The sequence below is a fragment of the Calidris pugnax genome, unplaced genomic scaffold (genome assembly GCF_001431845.1).
Source record: "Calidris pugnax isolate Ruff unplaced genomic scaffold, ASM143184v1 scaffold7, whole genome shotgun sequence".
Lineage (NCBI taxonomy): Eukaryota > Metazoa > Chordata > Aves > Charadriiformes > Scolopacidae > Calidris > Calidris pugnax.
The window spans coordinates 1,416,251-1,441,394 of NW_015090762.1; the positions used below are offsets into that span (position 1 = coordinate 1,416,251).

General features: G+C 51.1%; 1 protein-coding gene across 1 annotated transcript in view; it reads right to left on the reverse strand.

The window, feature by feature from the left end:
• The window catches only part of RTN4R (reticulon 4 receptor), an 80,545-nt gene extending 78,346 nt beyond the window's left edge, over positions 1 to 2,199 (reverse strand). Inside the window, exon 1 of the mRNA XM_014937145.1 lies at positions 1,929 to 2,199. Coding sequence (XP_014792631.1) covers positions 1,929 to 1,950 — 22 coding nt within the window. The 5' untranslated portion in view covers positions 1,951 to 2,199. The remainder of the gene's footprint in view (positions 1 to 1,928) is intronic.
• Positions 2,200 to 25,144: the final 22,945 nt, after the last annotated feature.

The following is a 25,144-nucleotide window of genomic DNA, read 5'->3' on the forward strand; positions in this document are numbered from 1 at the left end:
GAGGACTTTACAGTCACACCAACCAGCAATCCAGCCTGCCCAGCCTCTCACAGGAGCAATTCATAAACTGCAGGAAAAAAACCCACGTTAATTCCAACCCCTCAAAGCCTTGTTCTATAAATAAATCTGTTGTAACACAGTTTTTGTGTTTCATTATCTTCTGTGTTGTTTCAGACGATGCCGGTAGCAGCTGGGGATGTCACAGGGATGTAGGGAAAGTGCCGCGCTGCAGCGGGATGGCGAAGGGGGAGGCGATGCTGGTGCCCGTGCCCGTACCACACCCATCGCCCCGACACCGCTCCGCACGGCCCACAGCCCTCCCACGGCATCACAGGCCACAAACAGCCCACACCACCATGCTTGGCACGGGAGTCAGTGCCCCAGCACACAGCCACGGGGTTCAGATCAATGGGGAACCCATGCACCAGGCACACAAATGGATGCTAAAATGCCAGTATTCCCTAAGGGCCTGCAGGAAAAACTGCCACTGTAACCTGCTCCCAAGGTGATCCCCAAACAGGAATAAATTGACCGTTTCAGAATTAAAACCAATACAAACTCTCTAAAGGAGGCAGTGTGCCATTTGCATCTGAGCTTGGATATATCCTTTGATCATCTCAAATAAATCAGCCAGAGTGCCTTCCAAAATAGAAAAAAAAAAAAAAAAAAAAAGATTGTATTTGTGTCACTGATGGGAACAGGAAGCAAGCTGGAGACGAACGCACGGGAAGATACTCCGTGCAGCAAGAGCCTCCCCTGACCAGCAGCCTGGACCTCAGTGGAGCTCCTGCCATGGGTTGATCACTCCAGTTAAAAATTGCACCCCACGGGCTGGGTTTCCAGCAAACACACCTGGGTGGCACATGCTTCTCCAAGTGGTCTGGACCTGCAGCGTGAGAGCATGTGTTCCTCCAGATGTAGGTCTTTATTTGGGGTTTCACCCGGAGCGACTGCAAACGGCCAAGCCGTGAAGGCACCGCGGGGCAGCCCCAGCCCCAGCCCTCCACACCGGGGGCCGGGAAGCAAAAACTATCGCCAGGGCTGCCAAAGCAGATGAAAATGGGCTATTTTCAGCCAGAGGATCCCGTCGTGCCGGCTCCATGCTGTGTGCCCTTCTCCCCGCGGGGTGACCCCAGGTGGGGATCCCCCCCAGCACGCCCAGCTCTTCCCAGCCCCCGGTTAAAGGACAGCCGAGCCGAGCTGAGGCAGGGGAGACCCCGAGGACGGGGTGCTGCGGGGTCCCCGCCAACAGCCATCCCTGCGGGGCTCCTGCAGCCTCCCCAAACTTCCCCGGAGGGAGGTGCCTGCGGGCGGCCGGGCGCCGGGAGCGGAGCCGGTGCTGCCCCGCCGGAAAAAGCCGGGCTGTCCCCATCCCCGCTGGCTCCCCGCGGGCGCTGCCGTTCCCGGTCCCCTCTGCCGGGGCAGCAGCTCCGCCGCCCCCCCGCGGGATGCGGTTTTAAGGGCGCGGGATGCGGGTTTAGGGGCGCGGGATGCCGCTCCCCTTGCCGGCACGTTGCCTGCTCCAACTTCGAGGGGAGCCCGGGCACCCCGAGGCCGAACCGAGGCAGGGGGCGGCTGAGATGCCCCCTCCACCCCCCCATCCGCCACCTCCCCCCGTGGGTCTGGGGCTGGAGGGGGCTCAGGCCGTTGCTCTCCTTCCAGCCGCTGCCAAAGCCGGTGCTCGCTCCCCCGCCGGCCTCCCCTCGCCTCTCCGCCGCTCCCGTAGACGCGGAGCTCCCGCTCCCCCCGGCCCCCGGGCTCCGGTCCCTCTCCCCCGCGGCGGGAACCTGGCCGCGACTCCACAAAAAAAAAAAAAAAAGTTGCAGCGAGGGAAGTTCCCGGTGCGGTGCGAAGTTGGGGACGCGGCCGCCCCTCGCCGTGGGATCCCCTGGCGGGGGGGGGGGACGGGGACACGGGGACGCACCTACCTTCAGCGATCGCCCTCTTCATCTTAGGGGTCGGGGAAGGCACGTCTGGAGGCGCAAAGTCGAGCGGCAGCGGTACAAATCCTTGCGAAAGCGGGGCAGATCCTCCTGCGAAAACTTCAGCCCGAGCGCGGAGCGGCGGCGCACGGGGAGGGGGCTCTCCCGCTGCCGGCGCCCTCGCTCATCGGGGGAATGAGCAGCCCCCGAGCTGGAGTCAGCATCCAGGCGAGGCTCCCCCTCCCTGCCTGCCTGCCTGCCCGCCTGCCTCCTCCCTCCGTCCTTCCTCCCTTCCTTCCTCCCTCCCTCCCGCCCGCCGCCCGCACGGGGCCGGGGCTGCGGCGGATCCGGCGGCGGCAGAGCCGGCGGCGGCGGCGGGGAGGGGAGGACGGGGGAGACGGGCACGGGATGGATGGATGGATGGAGGGATGGATGGATGGAGGGATGAGGGATGGAGGGATGGAGGGAGGGGCCGCTCCGGGGGCAGACGGAGCGCGCAGGGGCCGCTCCGACGGCGGCGGTTCGGCGGCGGAGCCCCCGCGGAGCCCGGGCAGGGCTGCCAGGGGCCGGGCGGCTCCGGGCGGCTCATTCCTGGAGGAGAGGTGCCACCTAAAGGAAGCCGCGGAGAGGGACATCGCGCCGGCTGGCCCCGGGTGCGGGCTTCCCCCCCGGCTGGGCGGTTTTTCCCCTCCTGTGGTCCCCCGGAGCCGGGATGCTCCCTGGGGAGGCGGTGAGGGATGCCTGGAGCGGCACAGCCTCTTCCCGCTGGGCTGGCGAGGCCCCGGCGCAGGGTTTTGTTCTGCTGGCGTGGAGCCGCTGCGTTCTCCGGCGTCAAGACAGGCCCTTGGGTAGGGTCCTCTTGTGTGTCTGAGCCCTCTCACCACATCCCACCCCTCCTCTTTTGGGATCACTCTCCTGTCCACAGGAAGGACAACAGCTTACCTCAGTTTACCCAAAAAGCATGAGGTTTGCACTGGTGGCAGGTGAGGAAGGAGGAAGCTGGCTTTCCTGTCCTCCTCCCGCGGTCTTTCCTCCTTCCCTGTCCTGGAGTGGACAAGTCCTTACTGCATAGGCTGCTCCCATCTGCAGTTGTCCTGGGAAGCAGAAAGATGGATTTTTATTAAGTGAACTCATTTATGTGGCGGGGAAAGGAGGAGGGAAGGATGGTGCAAAGAAAACCGAACATCTTGAACATGAAGGCATGGTGGCTCTGTCCCTGCTAGGGAGAGGTTTCAAACTGCTGCCATAGATGTGTATGGATCTACATCTGTGTACACATGGGTGTATGTATGAGGGCGAATATTCATTCCTGTCTCACAGCTCATCACCCTAATGCTGACCATCTCCAGAGCAGCTTGCACTCGAGGCCTGTGTCACAACCACATCTCTTGAAGGCCGACCCCATTTGCATCTTTCTGTGTAGGTGTCATTCCAAGATGAGCCAGGAAACCGTTTCTCCTGTGTACAATAACCCATCTCACCTCACCCGAGGATCTGTGGGCAACTTCATGCTGACACCACAGTCATCTATGGAAAAAAGAAACACAACCGAAAAAAGGACTAGCTGGACATTTGAGCCAGATGGAAGTAGTTTACCAAGTGTGGGCTTTAATTATGCAAATAGCCATAGCTGTCCAAAGGTACCAGGGAGGTATGGCTTCCAGATGTCTTCTAGATAGCCTTTGCTGACATTTTATTGGTCATCTGCAACCAAAGTGTAAGAGCAGAGCAGGGGAAGGGCTGCCGTTAGGATACACAGGCGGATCGATGGAAGCAGCGTGCTGGAACAGGGCTGAGACACACAGCTTCCAGGACTTGGAGCTGCAGGAGGGATGCAGCTGGCAGAGCTCTGGAATGGGCTCCAAGTTGGGATCAGGAGGTCAGAGCAGGACCTACCTCATCTGCCAATCTTTCAGGACCTTGAGTGCCACCATCAGAAGAGAGGATAATCCAGTTTTTCTCACTACGGGGAAGAACCTTCCAATTGTAAATACAGCCATGTTCTCATGCAATAACACTTATCTTTCAAGGCCTGTATTTTGGGGATTTACTGGGAAACAGCTGGAAGCAGGATGTGCTTTGAGTGCCAGTGCCAGGACTGGGCATGCGGGGAGTCTGGACACAACTGTGGTGTGTCACCAGGAGCCAGCCTGGGGAAGAAGCATAAAAGAGGAGTTATGAGGGCTGTGAGATACTGTCTTCTACTCGGCTAAGCTCTCCGAGTTCAGATCACAGAGGGGTGCAAGTAAACCTGTCCAATGCATCACCTAGTTACGTTGGAAACCTTTTCACCTTGGTCAGATGGTGTGCCTTCCCCTGCATCAGACTCCTCAGCCACCAACCGTTCTGGTTTCTCCTTCTCCTACTGGAGTTTCCACTTGCAGTTGTCAGCCTTTGAAATCTCACCTGAAAATAATCCAGCAGAACTTTAGCCACCCAGACATTCTCTGTCATGGTCCAGATGTAACATCTAATGCCTTGAGCCCCTCTCCTCCATTCTCTGGACATGGAACGATACCTGGCCCTCTGAGCACTCTCTCCCCCTCCAGAGTGCAAGGGTGTAGGGATGATTCCCTAGCATTTTTCCTTCCCACATCTCCAGCTGGCATGATCCTGATTGCATCCCAGCTTATGCACACACTTGCCTTCTGTACTCCTTTTGCCTTCTTCGCCTTGTTTCCTCTACTTGCCCTGTGTAAGGGCCATCTCCAGCTCTATCTCTGCCCATCCTGTGTCTGTGTCTGCACCCCAACCAGTGTGTGCCTTACCCTGCACATCTGAGAGCCCATGCAGCCCCTCTCTTCTCTGTGAGTCTGTACACACAGCCCAAGGCAGCACTTCATGAACGTGCTGCTGAGGGACCACCATGCCCGCAAAGTCAAAGACTGGGACCCTGAGATGGGACAGTGGCTTTCAACACAACTGTCTCCTGTGGGTGCCTGGACCAGTCTGTGGCAGGGCTGCTCTGACGGAGTGGAAGGATTGGAACTCAATGATCTTTAAGGTCCCTTCCAACCCAGACCATTCTATGACTCTGTGGAGGTGTCTGGGGTAAAGGAAAGGTGAGGTTTGGGACAAGACAAGGAGCACTCCCATACAATCTGCTGGCAACACGCCTTGTTGTTGATTTGTGGACATCTTCTGGGGAGGGAGGATGATCCTATCATGCCCTGCTCTCTCTGCAGTGACAGTCCAGGAACCACAGGTTAGGAATATGCTGCTCCTCACTTTTAAACACACCTTCAAGCACTCGTGTTTCAATAGTGCCCTCTGACTTTGCCATCCCAAGTGGTGCATAAGGAGAGAGAGGTCACCTACATGCAGAGCATCAAAAGCACTGCACATAAAAGGACCATGGAGCTGGAAGTGTCTGGGAGAGGGCTGGAAGGTGAACACGAGCAATGAAGGAGTTAACTGAAGCTATAGTAACAAGGCCGAAAATTACATGTTTTACCAGGATGGCAGCTGGCTGCATGCGGCTGTTTGGCTGACATTTCTGAAAGGTTAATCTTGAAATGGAGAGAGCACATCTGTAGAGGGCTGCGACTGACTTTTCTTGCAGATTCCTGCACCACTGGTTTGAGACCCAACAGTGTCGCACATGGGTCACCATGATATAACACGGTGGCTGTGACCTTGGTGTGCGAAGTGGCGCTTCACAGTATGATGGGTGTCCAGTGCCAGCTTTGGGCTGGTTTGAGACCCAACAGTGTCGCACATGGGTCACCATGATATAACACGGTGGCTGTGACCTTGGTGTGCGAAGTGGCGCTTCACAGTATGATGGGTGTCCAGTGCCAGCTTGGTTTCCAAGCCCATGTTACAAGGTACAGGAGACTGGGTCTCCTCCAACATGCCTGCGTGTTGGACATTTGCGTCCTCCATTTCCCAACACGTCTGAGCATTGTCAAGCAGGGACTGGGCAAAGAAGGAGTCTCCCAAGTTCTCCCAAGTAGGACATCTCCTGGGGACACCAAGGTGGCTTGCAGTTACAGTGTGAGTAATTCTGTGCAGCTCATTTGCAGCTTGGAAAGGAGCCAGCATTCACCGAGATCAAGAGACACCTTGCTTTGACTGGATAATTACATGTTCGTCTTTACCTAATGCTTAATCACACTTAGATCAATTCTCTTGCTTTGGATTGTGAGTCTTGTTTGCAAAGTGCCAACTGTTCACTTGCTCTTTAACCTTTGTTTGTGAGCAGAGTGGCTCTGACATGTTGGGGGCACATCCCTGAGTCTAAGGGTGCTGAGGAGAAAGTGGAAGAGAGAAGTGGACGGAGCGAGACGGAGACTGCACATAAAATGGGAAGCCATTGCCCTTTGCCATGCTCACACCCACCTCTCCTTTGGAATAGGACCTAATGGAGTCAATTCCTGAATCTGAATATTAAATGAAGTGTAGCTTTTGTCCTTGTGCTGATGCACTAAAGGCTTTCTACCTTTCTTCCCCATTGCCTTGTCCTGTGTCTGATGTGGACATCAGCATCTGAAAACATTTCTTGGAGGAACAAGGAGGCAGAACAACAGAACAACTGAAAGACCAGTTTGTTTGCTGTTGTGCCTAGGGCAAGCTCTGGGACTGCCTGCGCTTGCAGGAGACAGGAGCAGACAGGAGCAGACATGAGCATATGGTGCATAAGGGACAATCACTGGGTCAGGGAATATTACCTTCCTCACCCCTCTGGACCCCTGGACAAGTCATCTTCCTGGACATCCAAGAAGATCTTGTCTTGAAGTAGTTTTCACCTGCTCTGAGGACAGGCATAGGCCCACCAACACCTGGCACAGTTTATGCATTATACTACCTACCCATTGTCTTATATGAAGGGCACGTAGATCATGGCTCTCTCCTGGATATTTTCAGCAGCTGAAGAAAAAGCCTTGCAGATTGGCCAAACATGGAGGCACAGGGAGGGTTTCCATCAGCAAGGCCTCTTGGCCACATTTGCACATATGAGGATGAACTGTGTCAACGTGATTTATCCAGACACCCAGCGTAGCTACTGCTCCGTTTTTGAGGCTTGAACTGATGCACACCGGTGGTCAGGTAAGTTGTGTGCTGACAGAGTGATTGTTCCAGCAGACCAGGCTACCGTGAACACAGTATTGGATCATCCTACCTGCACACAAAATAGAGATAAAGGTGGAGATAAACAGTCCCATGTTACATGTCAGGCCTGATTTTTTTCCTGCAAGAGGATTCCCCGCTGGGCAATGTGTCCTGGGTACCGGAGTGCCTCAGATGGCCATGTGAACAAGGAGCATCCTGCAGGGAGACCTCAGTAATCAGAAGACTGAAGCATGGCTGCCCTACCCTGGACTCCTTTGCAGTGAGAGGTGTGCCAGAGACAGGCTGATTGAGTCTGGGGCCCTGGTGTGAGCTTTGCCTGGTTGGACCCATCCGCCCCTGCTGTGGCGGGCAGGACGCTCCGTCTCTGTCAGCTGTCTCAGCTCATTACCCTATCACGTCAGTCCAGGCAAAGGCACTGAACATCTGTGTTGTTCTTTGGTGCTATTTCGCTCCTATTGCCATGAAAAGCTGCACCAGAGCCTTGCAGAGCCTGATGGGCCAGGCAGAGTGAGAAAAGCTTCCCCTCTGTCAGTCGTCCACCCCCTGGACAGCCAGCGATTCCCCACGGATGCTGCCTCTCCCAGGAAGGTGAATTATGAGCCTCATAGCTTCTGCTTCGTGATTTCTCTCAGATTTCAGGCCTCTTCTGCCTGAGCAATAGGGTCGGCTTGGACGAGCTGTTCCTGTAAATCATCTCAGCACTCGCTTCAGCCTGACACATCAATCCCCTCTCATCAAGCAGTAAAAGGTTTCCACCTGGTCCTGGCGGCGCTGCTGAGATTGGGATGCGCCAAGGATCCTTCAGAGCATCATTGGGCCATGCAGCAAGGGCCACAGATTTATTCAGGCATCTCTTGCAGAAGGGGCTCAGTTTCAAGCCTTAGGGGGATGTAGCTGGATGAGAGCTTGCACATGGCTTGGAACTGCCCTGAGCTCGCTCTGCACTGACTGTGAAGCAACTGGGAACAGGTAAAGATGATAAATGGACTTTGAAAAGGGGAAAAACAAAGGCCAAAGAGATTTCTTCAGTGACTTCCTGGTCAGATTCTTGATTCAAAGGAGGGTCCCCCATGGTAGATCTGTAGGCTCTGCTCAGAAAGGCTACGCCTTTCCCAAGTGTCCCAAGTGTCTGGCCTTGCTAGTGGCTCAAGGGTATCAAACCAATATGATTAGTACCCTGGATTTCTGGGCAGGATGGCTTTTTTTTTTTTTCTTTCCAAATGGTGGACTGGGTAGGATTCATGACTTCATGGACCATATGAAGGTAGGAGATTCTCATCAGCATGTGCAGGGGGAGCTGAAGGGAGTGGGGAGAAGGGCGACAGAGGTCCAAACATGGACCAAGGGCAAAATGTGCTTTTCCAGGGGATGGTGGACTGGGTAGGATTCATGACTTCATGGACCATATGAAGGTAGGAGATTCTCATCAGCATGTGCAGGGAGAAGGGCGACAGAGGTCCAAACATGGACCAAGGGCAAAATGTGCTTTTCCAGGGGACCCCTGTGCACTCCGTAGGGGCCTTGACCGCAGAGCGAAGGAGGGCTGGGTTGAACCAGCATGGCTGTACATTTCACAGGCCCACTAAGTAACCTGGTCCAGAGGACCCCAACAGAGTCATGGCCTCTCCATTTCAGCACTGCTGCTCTCTGGCAGCTCTCATCCACAGTAGCCTGAAAGCCAAACCTCCAGAAGGGCAAAGGATCCAGAATAAGCAGGTATTTGGGGTGGAAAGCCCTCCCAGTGCCCCTTCAGTAAGACCTGGTCACCAGATCCTGCACGAACCCTGTGGCTATCCTTGGATCACCAGGATGTGTGTTGGACACAGTCCCAAGTAGTGGGAAGAGCAGCAGCTGTTGAAGAATGGCCATTCCATCACAGCCACACTAGTATGACTCAAGTGGGGTCACCTTCCTGGTCCTGTGACTGCTCACATTTCTGCAGCTCAGGAGCTCTGCTGTTCCCAGGTAGAGCATACTGATGGTGTGGGCTCCAGCTCATATATTCTTTAAAGGGGTCAGCTTTTTGTTTTCCTCCAAGCCTACAGTGTCCCCACTGTGATGGTGCCAATCCAGGATGGACGTTGCTGCATGTTGTTTCTCTGCCTTGAGTTGCTGAGACATGGTTTCTCCTACTTGGTTTTGGTTTTGTTTGTTTGTTTGTTTTCCAGTTTAAGACGAGAGGAAGTTACTCATTTTTTAAGACTGACTCCTAGTCTCTTGATGTTGATGGATGTCCTGGAAGGGGCAGTTGTAGTGACATGCAGAAGGGCTACCGGAGAGCACTGGCAGAAAATGAACATCTAATTTGTGACTAGGAGCGTCTGCCCTTACAGCCTGATTCTAAACGTCACATATATTTAATGGAGGAATGAGAGCATGGCAGTACCACATGACCAATCAAAACAGCTCTGATTTCAGATCTGCAGTACTCCCAACAGAGTTAGCAAATGAGTTGCAGACTGGGAACTATCTGCAAATAGTTTCCAATAATGAATTGAGGTGCGAAAGCTGCAATCTGCTCTTAGACAATCTGTAAACAGAGGGAAGGAAAATTCACCAAAATAAATTATTCATTTCAGATTACTCTCCTAGCTCATGTCTTAACTTGAAACCCTCCAGGGCCTGACGACGTTTCCAGGGATGCTCCTGTACCTTAAGCAGTGCTGTGCTGGGGGCAGGCACAATGACAGTGAGGCAGATAAGGGTGTCCTGTCACCACTTGGCCAGTCTGTCCCAACTGATGTGGATTTGCTACCAAACATGAACCAGCTCCATGGGCTGTAAGGGAGCTGGAATTTTTTTGGCCTGGAATTTTTGGCTATTCCAGGCCAAAAATTGAACTCTCCCACCATCTCCTGCCATCATCAGAAAGAGATGGGGGAAAGGGAACCACCCTGGAACAGGAACCGAAACAGAGGTGGGATGGAGAAGAGGGGAGAAAGGAGGGCACACAGCTAAGGGTTAGAGAAGCAGAGCAGGCTGGAGGCAAATTTTAACCGCAAGCTGGACCAAATCACGAGGGACATACAGATATGCCCCATCATGGCATGGCATGACATTCCTGAATAAGGGCACATGTGCTGGATGCTGGAGCCCACCTGTGTGATGAACCACGAATGGCACCCAGCCTTCCTCTGGAAATCTTCCAAACAGCCTTAGGAGAAGAAATTCGCTCTTAAGAAGAATGAGTTCCCTAAGAATAGCTTGAGGTTTCCTGAGGGCCCATATGACTGGACAAACACCACTGACCTCAGGCAGACTGCCCAGGTGATGGGAACTACAAACAGTCTGTGTCTGAATGATGTGAGGGATTCGGTGTCCCATGCCCAAGCACTCTTCTCATGAGTTTAGGACTTGGCATGGCTTGGTGCATGAGAAACTGGCTAAAGAGCAGAAAAACTGCATGGTAAAGAGAAACATATGGAGCTGGAGGAAGGTGCAAGATAGGAAGCTAGGATATGGCAGTGATTATTTGTTTAGTCATCTCCAAAGATTGCTCCCTCTGAATGTGCTTGAGCTGTTTCTGGGTCCTCCTGTGCAGGGCCTTCAGCTTGGACAGATCAGGTTTAAGTAGCTTTGTCATTTGACTGTTGGTGCCCTGTGGATCTCCAGATGCAACAGTTTGACTCTTTCATCTTCTAAAAACTCGAGTGGAGCCACAAGTCTTCAAAATTCAACACGTAAATCAGCAGACAGGAGTGGAGTGCTTTAAGGTATTTCACAGAAAGGTGTGAGGCACTATTGTCTTATTTTATTAGTTTAAATGATTAAAAAAAATTCTTGTGCTTGTTTTCCTGAAAGCATAGTGTGGAGCACGTTGAGCTGACACGTGGAAGTGCAAGGTTCAGAGCAGAATTTTCCATCCTTGATCATTCCAAACTGGGCAGAAGACTTGAGGAACAATGTATTACACTATAAGATCTTAGATTAAACGTGACCTCAGACATCACCTGGAGAGAATCTGTGGCAAGTTGGAAACCTCATCTTCTGTCCTAAAACTTGCTCTATATTCAAGAGAGTACAGTAATACTTGAACAGTGAGCACAAATCTGGTGCATTTGTCCACGATCCATTTTGACAATTACTGTCCCAAACTACTGCGATCTCCACCAAATGCCAGTGTGGCCTTTTGGAGCTGTCTGTCTTACAGCCTAGCTAACACTAATCACCCAGCCACAGGATTACTGTTGCGCTCTGGACCCCAATGATTTTTCAGGAAGACGTGTGCTGAAACTATTGAGGCTTCAAAAAGACCATTTCAGCTTTAAGAAATAACCCAAAGGAAATGCTGGCAATGTCATTCAGCCAGCTCTTCATGAAGGCTTTACAAATAGCGCTGTCAAGGCAATGGCTTTGTTCTGTTCACAAAATTCAGGTGAACATCTGGGCACCTGATTCACAGGGATTACCTGGGAAGTGGCAAGAGGAATGCACAGACCTGAGCATTTTGGTAAAAATACTGCCATGTGCAGTGGGAGGGAGGTGGTGTTCTTGACAGTGGCCTGAGTCTAGAAGATCTCCTGTGGTCAGGCCACCTTATAAACCCCACTGAGCTGGTGGCCACTCGGTCATCCATCCTTTCATATTTCAGTTAAGAGGCTGAAGAGATGACTAAAAGCCTGTTCTTGCGTAGTGTGTCCCCAGGAAAAATGAAGTGCCCACGTAGTTTCCTAAAGAAAGTGGTTTTCAGGAAAAGACAGAAGGCTGGAGGTAAACATAATGCTTCTCTGTGGGAAGACTCAGCATCCCATGGAAATCAGTTCTTTTCATTGAAAATTTGACTATCTGAAAACCAGCTGCTCGATTTAGAGACCTAGCAGTGGCAGTAGGAATTATGAGCCCAATGTTCCTATCTCCTATAAAACCAGGACTCTTCAAGGCCATGCTGACCAGCTCTCGACCAGGTGAGGACTTGCAGGGACACCCATGCCATGCTAGCTGCTCATCAAGGGTAAATGCCACACTGCATCATAAGAGAGGACTGCTGGAGGATGCTGTGAGAATAAGAGATGCAGACCTCATCTCCAGCAAAACCCTGCCACAGCATTTCTGAATTGAAGGGTCTCCACAGTTGCCTTCATGACATTCTTCCTTGCCCTGACTCCTGGGTGCTGATGTTTGTGCCACCTCTTGGCTGAGGATCATACAATGGGCAACTCAAGGGTGCTCTTACGGCTTTTTTTTTGTTCTGGAGATCTCAAAGCACTAGAGAACACCTCGCCATTTCCCACACTGCAGGCAGAGGTTCAGAAGTTTTGGGGAGCTGCTGCAGGCATTGCAGCTGTGAGCTTGAGTCTCCTCGCTTTTCCTCAGACGCAAGTTACCCTGCTCTAGCATCACAGGTTCTCTCCGTGGACTGTGAATAATGGCACTCTGCTGCTGCCTTGATGAGGAAAATGTCCCATTAGATGTGGCAAGTGGAAGAGGGCTTGCATGAGGGCTGTGTTCAGGTGGCCAGACCAGGCCATGTTTGAACTGGGGTGCCATATGGTGCAGAGACAGTGCTGTCCATTACTTTGCAATGAAATAATATTTTGTTTTATGATTGTTTGCAATTAGCCTCCTGCAGCAGATGAATAATCTGTTCTTGTTGATTCGACAGAGACGTTGTTTGGAAAGGGGACAAATAGCATGTTCCGCCTCACCCAGCAATCACAGGCATTAAAGGAGAGAAATACGGACACACCAATGATTCCCAGCGACAGCTCCAGCAAATTTAGCAATGCTGGTGTAAAGCAAGCAATAAACGTAACACTGTTGGAGGAACCACAAAACCTGCTGCCACGAGGCAGCTCAGCATCTTCCTGCTTGAGCGTGGCTGGAGAGGGGTCAGGGAGGGGAAGGGGCTGAGCCCTGCCCTGGGCTGCGGGGGTCTGAGGTGTGACAGCCACCGGCACCGCAACCCCCGTGGGAGAGATGCTTTCTCGCAGTGAGAAAATACAAGCCATTTTCAGAAGGCGAACAGATTTTGGTTGGGAGGTGAGGGAAGCGGAGGGCCAAGAATAGAAGGGAACAGTGGGCGTAATTCTGACTCCCTGCTGCATTCAAAGTAAAGTACAGGACAAGTTTCAAGGAAACAGTGGGCCAGGCCTGGGGGGAGCTGGCAGAGAGAATGGAGCCTGGCAGGGTGTTGGTGATCCGGCCGCGCAGCCCCAGAGGAAGCAAGAGAGCATCAATGCGGGCACATTGTTTGAGCAGCAAAAAGGAGAGACACATCACTGCGCTTGTCTCAGGCAGGGTACAGAGGTGCAGGGGAGAGCCCCCTTCTTGGGGACTGTAAAGGAGGGACGTGAAGCAGGAGAAGATGATCCTGGGTGACAGCGGTCAAGTGAATCTTAAGCACAATGGAGCTAAGCATGAAACAGGGAGAAATCAGTCAAGTCCCTGAGAGCTGATGACTATCAAAACATAACATTTTCAAATATATATATGTGTGTGTGTGTGTGTCTGGCAGGCTGTCGCACGGCGAGCTGCAGAGCCCGGCCCAACGCCATCTACGCGGTGAGAGCGGGAATTGCATCGGGCCTTGCCTCGCCGTGGGGAGACGTGGATTCCTGCTCCCCTCTGATTCCTGCTCCCCTCTTTGCCTCCCGTCCCACAAAGGGCAGCGTTTTCAGTAGCTTGGCCCGGTGCTGCCGGGGGCCTGGCATGGACCATGTGTGTGTGTGGTGACCCATGCAGTGGTGGGGACGTGGGGTACAGCAAGCAGCCGTAGGGCTGAGAGGCAGCTCTAAGTGCCAGGTAAGACAGCCCTGAGCATTTCCATGCTGCAGGAGATGCGGCTTTGACTTCTTTTCTCCTTGAGTAGTACCGGCAGGCCAGGGGGCTTTGCCGACAGGCTGCTGGCCATAAGCACTTTTGCTCTATCTGCTCAGCTCTGCAGCTTTGGCTTGGGCCCACACTGAGGCGGCAGCAGGCAGGCTGGAGGCAGAAGGCAGTGTCCAAAATGTGCTGCTCTCCTGGGATCTCAGGGGTGACGGGCACAGCTGGAGGGGCCTTCCATGTGAATTGGTGTGGAGCGGGGGAACCGTGGTGCTGAGACTGTCCGTGGCCAGAGAGCTCTGAAAGCAAGCAGGAGAGCAGTGCAGGAACAGGATAGGTATGGAGGAGACCAGCCCCTGGCCACCCCTGCAGGTGCTGGTGTGCAAAGGAGAGCAGTGTGGGAAGGGAGGGCTCTCAGAACAGTCTCAAATTTTCAGCACAGAAGGAAGCCCCTTCCCTGAGTGGTGGGGAGAGAACCTACCTCCCACATATCACATCTGGTGAGAGGAGTTGCCCTGGGAACACAAGCCCTCATACTGGATGCACGGGGGACCATGGTGGTGAAGTTCTGCCCCTGATACTGGCCACTGGTCTGGGAGCAGGGAAGGGCTCGGTGCTGACTCCTCATTCCTCCTCCTCAGGTTTTTCCAAAGCCCTGAGCCCATCTGGCCCCTTTGGCTAATGCACCCACCTTAAGGCCTTGCCCACACTTCGCAGTCTTCCCCTCTTCCTTTTGTGGCACTCGGTTCCATTTTCACCTCTGCTGCAGCCCCATAGCTGTAAGCAGCCAAGGACAGCAATGGCATCCATGAGGGAGCCCCCATGAGGAGGCATCCCATCCAGCTTTAGCTCCTCTTGTGCAATTAATCACACTGAAACTGGAAGAGGACTAAGCAGGTCCCCCAGCACTTGGTCTGTGTGTCTTGTTGGTTGTCTTGCCCACACTAACCCTCATGTAAAAACTCCTCTATCTTCCACAGCCATTTTCATGGCAAATGTTTCTGATCTGTTCTAACAAATGCTACGTGGAGAAGGGCTGCCAGTCACGTGCACTGGAAAACCGCAGGCTGGGAAGTTCTTGCACCACTGCTTGGGTGTGGAAGGACCTTCCATGTCTGGACAGACCTTTGGGCTGATCTCTTCCTTGAGCTCCAGAGGGTCTGTGGATCAGACCAGACAGATTGATGTCATGCTAAAGGATCAGAGGGGCCATTTCTGAAGGACACCTTCCTGTGTATGTGTGATAATGTGCTCTGAAATATATGAAGTAATTTCCGAGCGAGGAAGATCACTGATAGGTTTACCAAAATTTACTTGAAAACTGTTTCAAAGCATTACAAATGTAGCTTGCAAATATCTGGACGTGTTTGCTGTTCTCTGAGAGGAGTGGGTGGTAGGTGCCTTTCTGCAGTGCTCCCAAGGATCTGCTGGGAATAGCAGAGCTTTGCAAACCACACTTCTGAAGTGTCGCTGAAATGACAGCCCTGCAGCCTGCCTGCATGTTCCTGGAGAGGGGAGACGAGCTCCAGGAGGACAGGAAAGTCTTTTTAAGTCAGATTTAATATCATCCCACCAGCCCTTCAACTCATCGTCACATTTTTCCCCCTTTAAATTGCATAGAGCATCTCCTGAGCTGCTGCAGAGCTCAAGGCTGGATTGTCCTCCAGACCAGGGATGGTGATGCCTTGGGAAAATAGAAAACCAGGAGAGGGCACCTCCTTCAGCATCCACTGTCAGGATCTTGTGTCATCCTCCAGGGCTATTCCCACTTTACAGGGAGGTAAGGAGATCGGGTGGGTTTCCTCACTGCCTCTGCTTAGTCCCACTTGAAACAGGGCTGAGGCAGAGCTGAGAGCACGTGTGACAGTGGAGCTGGGCTGAGGAAAGTTCTCAAAACTGTCGGCAGCTTATGGTGGCTGCCACCCAGATGTGAAGTATCACCCAGTGGGGCTTCCCATTTTGGGTGTCCAGACTGCAGGCAGGTAATGCAGGGGGGGCTCTGATAACCTGAGAATATGGGGAGCCCTGAGGAACCTCCACAGCCATCTCCCAGCCAGGCTTTTTCTGTTCCCTGCATCCATACAGGTGACAAGCAGCCTGTTTGGCTCATGTCTCCTGACAAACAGAGCTCTCCATTCACTTTTAATAACAACAAGCAGAAAAGGATTGATGAAAATAGATTTTTTTCACCCCCTTCCTTTTTCAGGAAACCTGGAAAGATGTCAAAATCTGTGCATGGAGAGTGTTGCCCAGCTCTTTCATGTGCTCCTTTGCCAGGCCTGGAGCAATTGCAGATCTTATTTTCAGTGGCTGATCTGGCAGTGTAAGCGAGAAGAGAAAGCTTGGCTATCAGTCATCAGGAGATACTAATCACTCCCACGGAGGTGTTTACTGGAGGGGCGTATGTGTGCGCGTGTGTATGTGAGATGGGAGATGAACTGCCATTAGAATTGCAGATCGTGCACTTGTTAGCAAAGTGCCTAGACCCTGCTTTACAATTTGCTAATAATAAAGCATTTGTTCCCAGGAAACAAACGCCCAGATTTATGTCTCAGTCACAAAGGACTCCAATAGATATATTGATACCTTGTGAATCTGCAGCAGGGAGAAATATTGAAAAGTGGCTGTTTACTTGACTCCATCAAGCTCCTCTATTGATAACTGGGAGGCATTTATTTCACTATGGATAAACCACTTAGAATTGCTAACTCTCTGTTGCCAATACGTCCCATATTTAGGGTTATTATATCACCATAAAATAGCTTTATGGAGCTATGAATATAGGCACACATCAATATCCACAATTGCAGCCACTGCTGTTTGGTTTGCCTGACAGCGCTGGGGGAGCCCAGGCAGTCCTGAGGCCCAGAGGACAGGGGGGAGAGGTTTCAGAGGATAAATCTGCACAGGCAGAGCCGTCGGTGCCTTTCCCCTGCCTGGGCATAGAGCTCAGTAGTGCCTCCTCTCTGAAGAGCCTGAGTGTGCAGACAGCCTGGCTTTGGCACTGGTGGCCCAGTTTACCAGCCCACCTGGACATTGCGGTAACACTGGTGCTCATGGGCTGGTGGAGAAGCTGTCAGGCACCAAAACCAAGTTCAGGGGCTCCATTCTTCCTCTACAGCCATGGCTACACTGCCATGGTTAGGGTGCTAGCCAGAGCGTGTGGGGATGGAGGCTGTTTGTGGTGCCTCCACATGAGCATGGATAGGATGTGTTGGAACACTGTTATTTGTTCTCCTGTTCGGCAGGTGGTACTTTGCTCTGGGATCACTTTCCAGAAGACCTTATCTCCTGACAGGAGTGCAGCATGGAGAGAAGAACCTCAGGTGTCAGCAGGAGGAGCTGCTTCTCCAGGGGGACTTTCAGACACAGGAAGGACAGACAGACAATAGCATTGGGATTCCAGAGGGGGTTTCATGCCATCCATAGCTAAGACCTTACACAATCAAAATAGCCCTGTAGGTCTCATCTCTCCCTTCTCATTCCATTCACATGTTCAAAATCTCTAAACACATGCTCAGGCACGCCCTCAGTTCTTGGTGATTCACTAAATCTGGGGTCAGCTCTCCGGGTGCAGACCTGCACAGCACTGTAACTGCTACCAGAACCGGCCTCTCCCAGGCTGTCGCAGGCATTGCATCCTCTGTTAGGTTTTAGCTGCTAAATAATGCACTAATGGAAAAGGAAACCTTAGCCAGGGCATCTGGATAAAGACGCAGAGCAACCACAGCTTTTTAGCTTTAATTTTCTGGCTTCAGGTGATGTATTTCTTAGCTTTATTTCTACATGTGTATGTTTTGGGTTTTTTTTTACATGGGCTTTCCAAGAAGAGGGGAAATAGATTTTTACTATAGCGTTTGAACTTCTGCTATTAACATTCTCCCTCACAATAATAATTTTTACTTCAGAACAAAGCTGCTGGATCTAAGAAATGAAATGCAGACAGTACCCAAAGCACAGAAAGGGCTGAGAGGCTCCTACAGCCTATTTTTAAGAAAACTCTGTTAATATGATACAGCTCTGATGATATCTTAGCTCTATCTATCCATCCATCTTCCTGCTTACTGATGTATTCACCTTTGAGGGGGAGTGGCCTTTCTCCTTATGGTCTGAGAGATTTTTATTCTGACTATTAAATTAATAATTAGTGCTTCATTTACCCAGGATCTCCAATGCCCAGACAGTATTGATTTATCAAAGACAGTACAGTGGAAAGATGGAGCCTCTTTCATTGAAGTTTTGGGCAGAGAGTCAACAGAGCTTCTTAGCTATTCAAAAGTACATTTCACATGCAGCAGTCCAAAAAGCAAGCAGGTTGGGAGAGAGAGAGGGGCCAAGGAGGTTGTATTGCTGCTGGCCTGCCCAAAGCCCTCGCGGAGAACTGTCTGTGGGCAGGGCACTGGAGCTGGTGGCACCCCCAGGCTCCCGGTGGCATCTCACTCCCAGAATGGCACTGTCACCCCTGTTTCTGCTGCTCTGCTGATCCCCATAGGCAGCCCGTGCTGAGAATCCTTGGGGCAGAAAACACCTTTCCTGCAAGGCCCTGCTGCCTGAGGGGGACTCCAGGCTTGGGACAATCCCTATGACTGGGCAAGGAATAGCCAAAGTCACTTGCTTGTTTTAACAAGAGCTGGTGATTCCTTTGGGGTGTTCTCAGCTGCTTCGGGAAAGAGAAATGAGTACAGAAATTTGGCTAGGGAAAGCAGTCTTACTTACCTTTTGTATGTCATAGTTACTGTTCTTCCACCTTATTTTTAAATCAGAACATAACAACTCACCACTAACACCCAGAAGCTGGCTGGTTTAGTCCCAAGCATTCAGCAATACTGTTATTTGAAGCAGCCATTTATGAACTAATAAAACATCACTAAGAAATCATGGCAAACTTAATTTGCTATTCACCAAGGCAAGAGGTTATCCATCTCACCATGAGCATCTGCAACCCAGTACAGGGTATCTCCTATCAGTTCCCTTCGGAGTCACATTGCAGAATGTACCTGGGACCCAAGGCACCCAGAGCACACCTGGAGTTCAAGCCCATGGGAGCGTAGTAAGGGCATGAAAGGAGTCAAGGCTCAGCAGGAGGCTCTGCTCACTTCAGTTGGAGCTGAAATGTGGGGAGGAGGATGCTCTGAGCAGCCGTGGCCAGAGCACAAAAGCTTGAGCAGAGAGAACGAGCTGCCATGGACACACCGGGTGGCAGAAGCAGCACAAACAGCCATGCAGAGGATAAGCAGACTTAGCAAGGCTTTTGCCCACAGCTGTCCAGCACGAGGAAAAACATATGTAAAAAAAAAAAAAAAAAAAGTCTTTACAAATAATCTTAATCTAATCTGTAGCTACAAACTCTCTAGATTTAACCACAATCACACATCACACGCAGGGACGCAAAGTGTGTCACAGTGCCCTGTGCCACGCACATGGTTTTACAGCACCACATGACATGTCCTCGCTGGGTCACAGATTTCACACTGGGCACCTGCCTCTCACCTGCAGTATCACCCCAGCACTAACAAAGAGAAACTCAGTGAGGATCCAAATTGTACACGTTTATAACAAAAGATAAAGGCTGGAGACATTTAAGAGAATAACAGAGTTAATTTATCTACTGCCGCTGATCACCTTTCCACGCAAAAACAACTCCCAGGGCAGTGTTGTCACTCCAGAGAAGTGAAAAGAGGTGAGAAACTGCTCTGGGTTCTCCAGGTATGTGTTTTTGAACTTTCTCCCACCACAGGCTTGTCTGCCCCTGTGGTGCCCAGCAGGAGAGTGTCTCTGCACAGCCCACTGTATAACGGCCTCTCCCGTGGTATCATTTCCACCAGAGGTGGATCAGATATCTGCATTTTCTTTTCTGCATCTCAGGGTTGTCTTGTGAGACTGGATTCCCAGCTGGGAAAGCACCCTCCTCTTCCCTTCGCGAGGCACCAGCCCTTCACTGGCAATCAATTCTGCACCACAAGTCTGACAAGCTGCAACCTCCTGAGAAGGGGACAGGAGGGACCAGGCTGGCTCTGAGAATAAACAACCCAGCCAAACCAGGGGAGGTCACCTGGAGCCTCCAGCAGCATCCGGAGCACGCAGCAGAAACAGCAGGGGGATTGAGGCAGCTCCAGAGACTGAAGTCAAGGGACGCCATCTGCATCCCACCCCTCTTCTAAAACTTCTGGGGATTTGGTCTGCAAAGCAAGAATTAAAACCCTGAAGACCCAATCATCAAATGACCTAATGGCAGGAGGCAAAGGCAGAGCCCCAGATGAGTGAGAGCAAGCATTGCCTCCACCTGAGCCCATGATTTTGACTGAGGCCCTTTGGACAGCTGGCATCTGACAGCCTGGTGCTGGGAGCAGAGAGCAGCAGGAAGAGCCAAAGCCAAGAAAAGCTGGCGCTGCTGCCCCCGTTGTTTGTCAGACACCGGCAGCACGTGCCCGTCCGGCCCAGAAGAGCCGGCGGCCGAGGGAGGGGAGCACCGGACTGGGCTGAGAGCAGGGCAGGGGACAGCACTGGGAGCTGTGGGGACACATCTCTGCTGGGTGTCCTTCTCTCCTGGGTGACCCTCGGGCTCCTCAGACAGGAGGACCCTCACTGCCAGGAGGCATCTTCTTCCAGCTGCCCCCGGACAAACTGCCCAAGCCTGGCACAGCCAGCACGGGGAGGATTTTCCCTTGCACGGGTGTGAATGGTGACGGGCTGTTTGCTGTGTGACTGGGGAGAAAGGAGCACTGAATAACTTCCTTCCAGTAGTTAACTTGCCTTCCAGTAGTTAACAGAGTTGTGAGCAAACTGTGCCACTGGAAACGTCATTGAAAATTCATATAATGACAGAAAAAAAAAAACCAAACCCAAACCCTTGGTTTGAAGCTAATTGAACCAATATTTATTGAAACAAATTTTCAAATACACCCCCAGGCCCCGGCTCCTGCACTTGTGGGACAACTTAGATGTAAGAATCAGCAAACAGTGGTCTGGCAAGAGAAGAGTTGAGCAGCACCCAGGATGGTCTCCAAATAGGAAGCTTTTACATTCTGGCCTCATCATCCCAGATGGGCTCAGGACTTCCACAGGCTTACGCAGAAGCCAGTCCCCAGCTGGTGCGTGGTGCAGACACGCTGCTCTTTTTCTGCTGCAGGGACCCTGGCTGCTGCCATCAGGAGGGTCAGCTCAAGTCCTACAAATAGTCCAAACAGCTTGGAGTTAAGTTGACAAATGTTTGTGGCTACTGGGGAGTTGCGTTATCTTTTATCAAGGCAGCAGGGCTCAGTTGCCAGAAAGGAAGGGGGAAAAGAGGACAGAAGGAAAAAAACCTCAAGGATATTTGGAATACTCTCTGAAAAAAATGTAATGATTTTTATGTCAGTATCCTCATTTTTGAGAATTTTTTTAAATAACTTTTGAACTGTCAGGTTGCCCAGGCATTCACAGGGGAAGCAGAAAAACCTTTGGTATTCTGGGTAAGTAGCAAAGAAAAATGGGATTTACCCATCAAAATCTATGCATCTTCCATCTCTGTGCAAGCACCTGTAAGTAGATTCCACAACAAAGCGATCCTACTAATCCTACTACCCTAAATACTGATGAAATATTCAGGACAATGTTAAACTTGGCAGTTCTGAAAGTACTAGAGGACTGTTTAATTTTTACAAGCGTATAGTGCGTCAACAGGGCACAGGAATTGGGTCAATATGGGAATCCTTGTCGCTAGAGAGCAGTGACCAGCACCCTGCCAGAGCTTGGAAGGACCTGCACATCTGCCTCACCTCGGGGGTGCACACCCACCTCCAGAGTACACCACCCAGCCCGGACTATTTCTCCAGGAGAAAGGGAAATCCAGCGCTGCTAAAACCAAACAGCTGCTGCATCTGTGGAGTCCCAAGAGAGAATCAGCACAGAGCCTTTTCGTTGCTGTTGTTCCTCACCATCTAATACATTACAGCAAAAACCACCTAGAGCTGCACTGCTTTTTCCTTGTATCCCCACGCGGCGTAGGAAGGGCAGGAGGAAGATGGGGATCCCTTCTCTGTGATGCTGTCAGTGTTTGCTGTGGAAATGAAAAGTTTTGAGCACTGAAGCCAGCTGCTCAAAAGAAGCAGGAACAAGTGTGCTTGAAAAGATGAACTCTGGCCTCCAGAAAACAAGTTTGAGAGAAGAAAAAGTCAGGATATCTCGTAACTATCAATGGCAAAGAACTGCTGTGTGTTTCATTATTTATATTTCTTATTCTCTTGGATTAATTTTTTAAATTTCCATTGTCATCAATTGATCCTTTTTAGAAACATCACAGATGAATTTGTGAATTCTCCTTTTTCCCTTTCTTCTTGGTTTCCCTTCTTTTAATACATATTTTCTTATTTCCAGTTCCTTTGCTGTGATGTCATTGATTCAGCTTTCAGCTTGACAAGTCTATCCCCCATTTTCCTGCTTTTCTTTCTGTTCCTTAACACATTTAATTTCTTTCTCCCAGCTTTCTCTCCCCTTAGGCCAGGGGCTAAGGCTGCTGTGCCTCTTCTCAGCAAAATAAACTTGATGGGGTGGGGAGGGCTTTTTAAAAATAAAATAAATAAAAAAGCAGTCTGTGGGGAACTGGCATGAGCATTCCAGGGCAGTTCACCGTGCTGCAGTTTAAGGACAGAATTAAACAAAGAATAGATTAGCATTATCAGGCAGCTGTGTTTTGGGGTGTAGTTGAGCACAAGCACTTGAGACAGCAGTAGAGGACAAGAGTCTGAAGTCAGCAGAGGGTGGTCAGAAGCAGACTGATGGCAGAGGGTTTGGATCTGAGCTCTCCTGGGGGAGCAGGACAGGAAAGCTTTGGGGCTGGGTTTGGGAGCAAAAAGGTTTAGGCTGAGCCGTCCTGGTGGAGTGGGTTGTAATGAGCTTGAAGCAGGGATGAGCGGCCCAGGCTTTCTTAGGAGTAGATGATGGCGAGTCAGCCCAGTGTCTCGGGGTGAGTTTTTGGGTTGGAAGTTTTAATGCACCCCCCTGGCAATCACCCTGTGCAGTCCTGCAGGCTGGAAAGCACTTCAGAGTTTGCATTTTTTGGGGCTTGGGTGGCTACCACATGGGTATATTTTAAGGCGGCTCCTTTGTGCATAACAGCAGTAGAGGTTCATTGACCTCAATGGGGACCTGAGTTCATTCCACCACCAGGAAGAGTCTTACAATAAATAGGGCACCAAGGACCCAAACCATTCACTGTCACTGCCTAGAGGGCAAGTTTCAGCGACTTTGGAGACACCACCTGATGTATAATCCAACAAGAAAGTAGTCCAGGCAAGTGTTTGTGGGGAGGGAGATTGAACGAAGCCCCACTGAGCAGGGCAGTGGGGTGGCTGAAGAAGACAGTCTCAGCTGAGAGCTCCCTTTATGGTCGGTTGAAAAAGCTGCATGACATCTGCCTCCACTTAAAGACAAGAAGGTGGCCCCGTGGACACTGTGGGAATAACAATAGCACATTGTCAGCGGTTAAGTCAATGACTGCCACAATACAAGAGCAAAGACAGGGTCTGGAGGCAGTTGCCAGGCTGTGTTGAGTGTTGATAGTGGGTGTAGAAGAGAATGATGGAGCTGGAGGTTCTCTGGTTTGGCCATCTACAATACGATGTTCTGCAAAACCACACCTAGATGTTGCTGAAGATCCAGGCTTTAAAGCCAAGTAATTTTTCACAAGTCCCTCAGATGTCTCTGGCATTAGCCTTTCCCTCCTGGCACCCAGTGAGTTGGGTGCTTACAGACATGTTGTAATGCTGAGTTTGAGGAAATCCAGACACCTCCCAGAGTTTGGGGCTGATCTTTTCTTAGCCGAGCTCTGGCTTGGCTACACACATTATATACCAGTGGCTGCAGAGTGGCTCAGAGCCACTGCAGGTTCCCAGTGGTTTGCACACAAAACTGAAATCTTTGACCCATTCAGATTAATTCTTGGAGGGTTTCCATGGGATGGGGATCCAGGGACAAAAAGCTTCAGAAATACACCCGCCTGGAGCAGGTGAACGCTACTGTCAGTGCTCTGGGAAATGAGGCAGTTAAGGACATTCAGAATAAATGTCAAGAAATTGCAAGGAGAGTCACCTGCTCATTATTTTCATAAGTTCTTGCTGAACGAATGCTTCTTTAGGTAGCAAATGATAGTGCCGTGAGAAGCATAAATGTCATGTCTTTTTTTTTCTTAATTCACACTAGGCAGAGGCATCTGCCTGTTACAAGTTTCTGATAATGAAGGGCATGTAATAGTGACCCCCGTATAGCATAAGCGAGCCCTGTTTAACATGCTCAGGCTTCCCAAGGTGTTCGTTACGAAGCTGGCTGTGCCTGATGCAAACTCATCCATCCCATTATTGCTCTGCTTCTTATTTGGGGATCACTTGAGCAAATGGAGAGCTTTGGTCTTTGAGGGAATACGTTTACACTTGAAGCACTTGTGCATTTATTATAAGTGGTGCTTGGGGCGGGAAGGTCATGACTTCAATCAATATGATGCAGCTGGACTTAGGAAACAGGAGGAAAGAGCGCCCTTGTACTCAGTTCTCTCCGTCCGGAAGATGGGGCATTTGTAAAGACGTGGTATTTGTTTGTTCCAAGTATTACTGGCAGAGGACCAGCACATGGCCATCTCTGGGGTAATGAGACCTCTCCTAGCTCTGAGTATATGCCAAGCAGGCAGGAGAGCAGTTGGGTGTGTGGGGAAAGGGGGATTAGGACCTGAAATTCCACTCAGTGCAGGGCTCTCCCAGGCTCTAGAGCTGGATGGGAGCCTGGAAGCTGTACAGAAAAGCCAGACCAATCCTCTTCCATCTCCCATACCTGATCCTCAGTGGAGGAACGTGCCCTGCCACGATGCCCATGCAGCTCCCAGAGCTGGGTCAGCAGTTCCTCTTCTGTCTGTCCTGGTATCCTCTGCCATTCACCAGACTGATCTCCATGCTTCAAGTCACCAAGTCCATGTTTTTCCCTGGATTATTTATGGACATGTTGACTTTTAGAGGAGTTGGAGCAGAAGATTTCCTTTGCCCTAGGGTGTGTTGCAGGACTGGCATAGCAGGTCCCAAGTCTGCATGATGTCCATGCAGTGCTCCTGGGTCTGCACGGGGGCAATGGAGGAGGCAAAGCAGAGCTAGTGGGCAAGTCAAGAGGAAAATAAGGGGGATGTTTGTCCTTTCCAAGATATAAGACTGGAGAGTTTAGCAGAGAAGAGACCCAGAGAGAAGCCAGCCAGTGTTAGCTGGACATGAGAGAACCAGCAAAGTCTGGCAGGAGTTCAGTTAGCTCTGGAGATGACTGCTAGACTCTTCATAATCTAGACCCACCACCACATATTTTCTCTGTGCTCCAAGAGCTCTGCAGGACAGTGACCTGCTGGATGTGAGACCATCAATAAAGATTTTCACCCA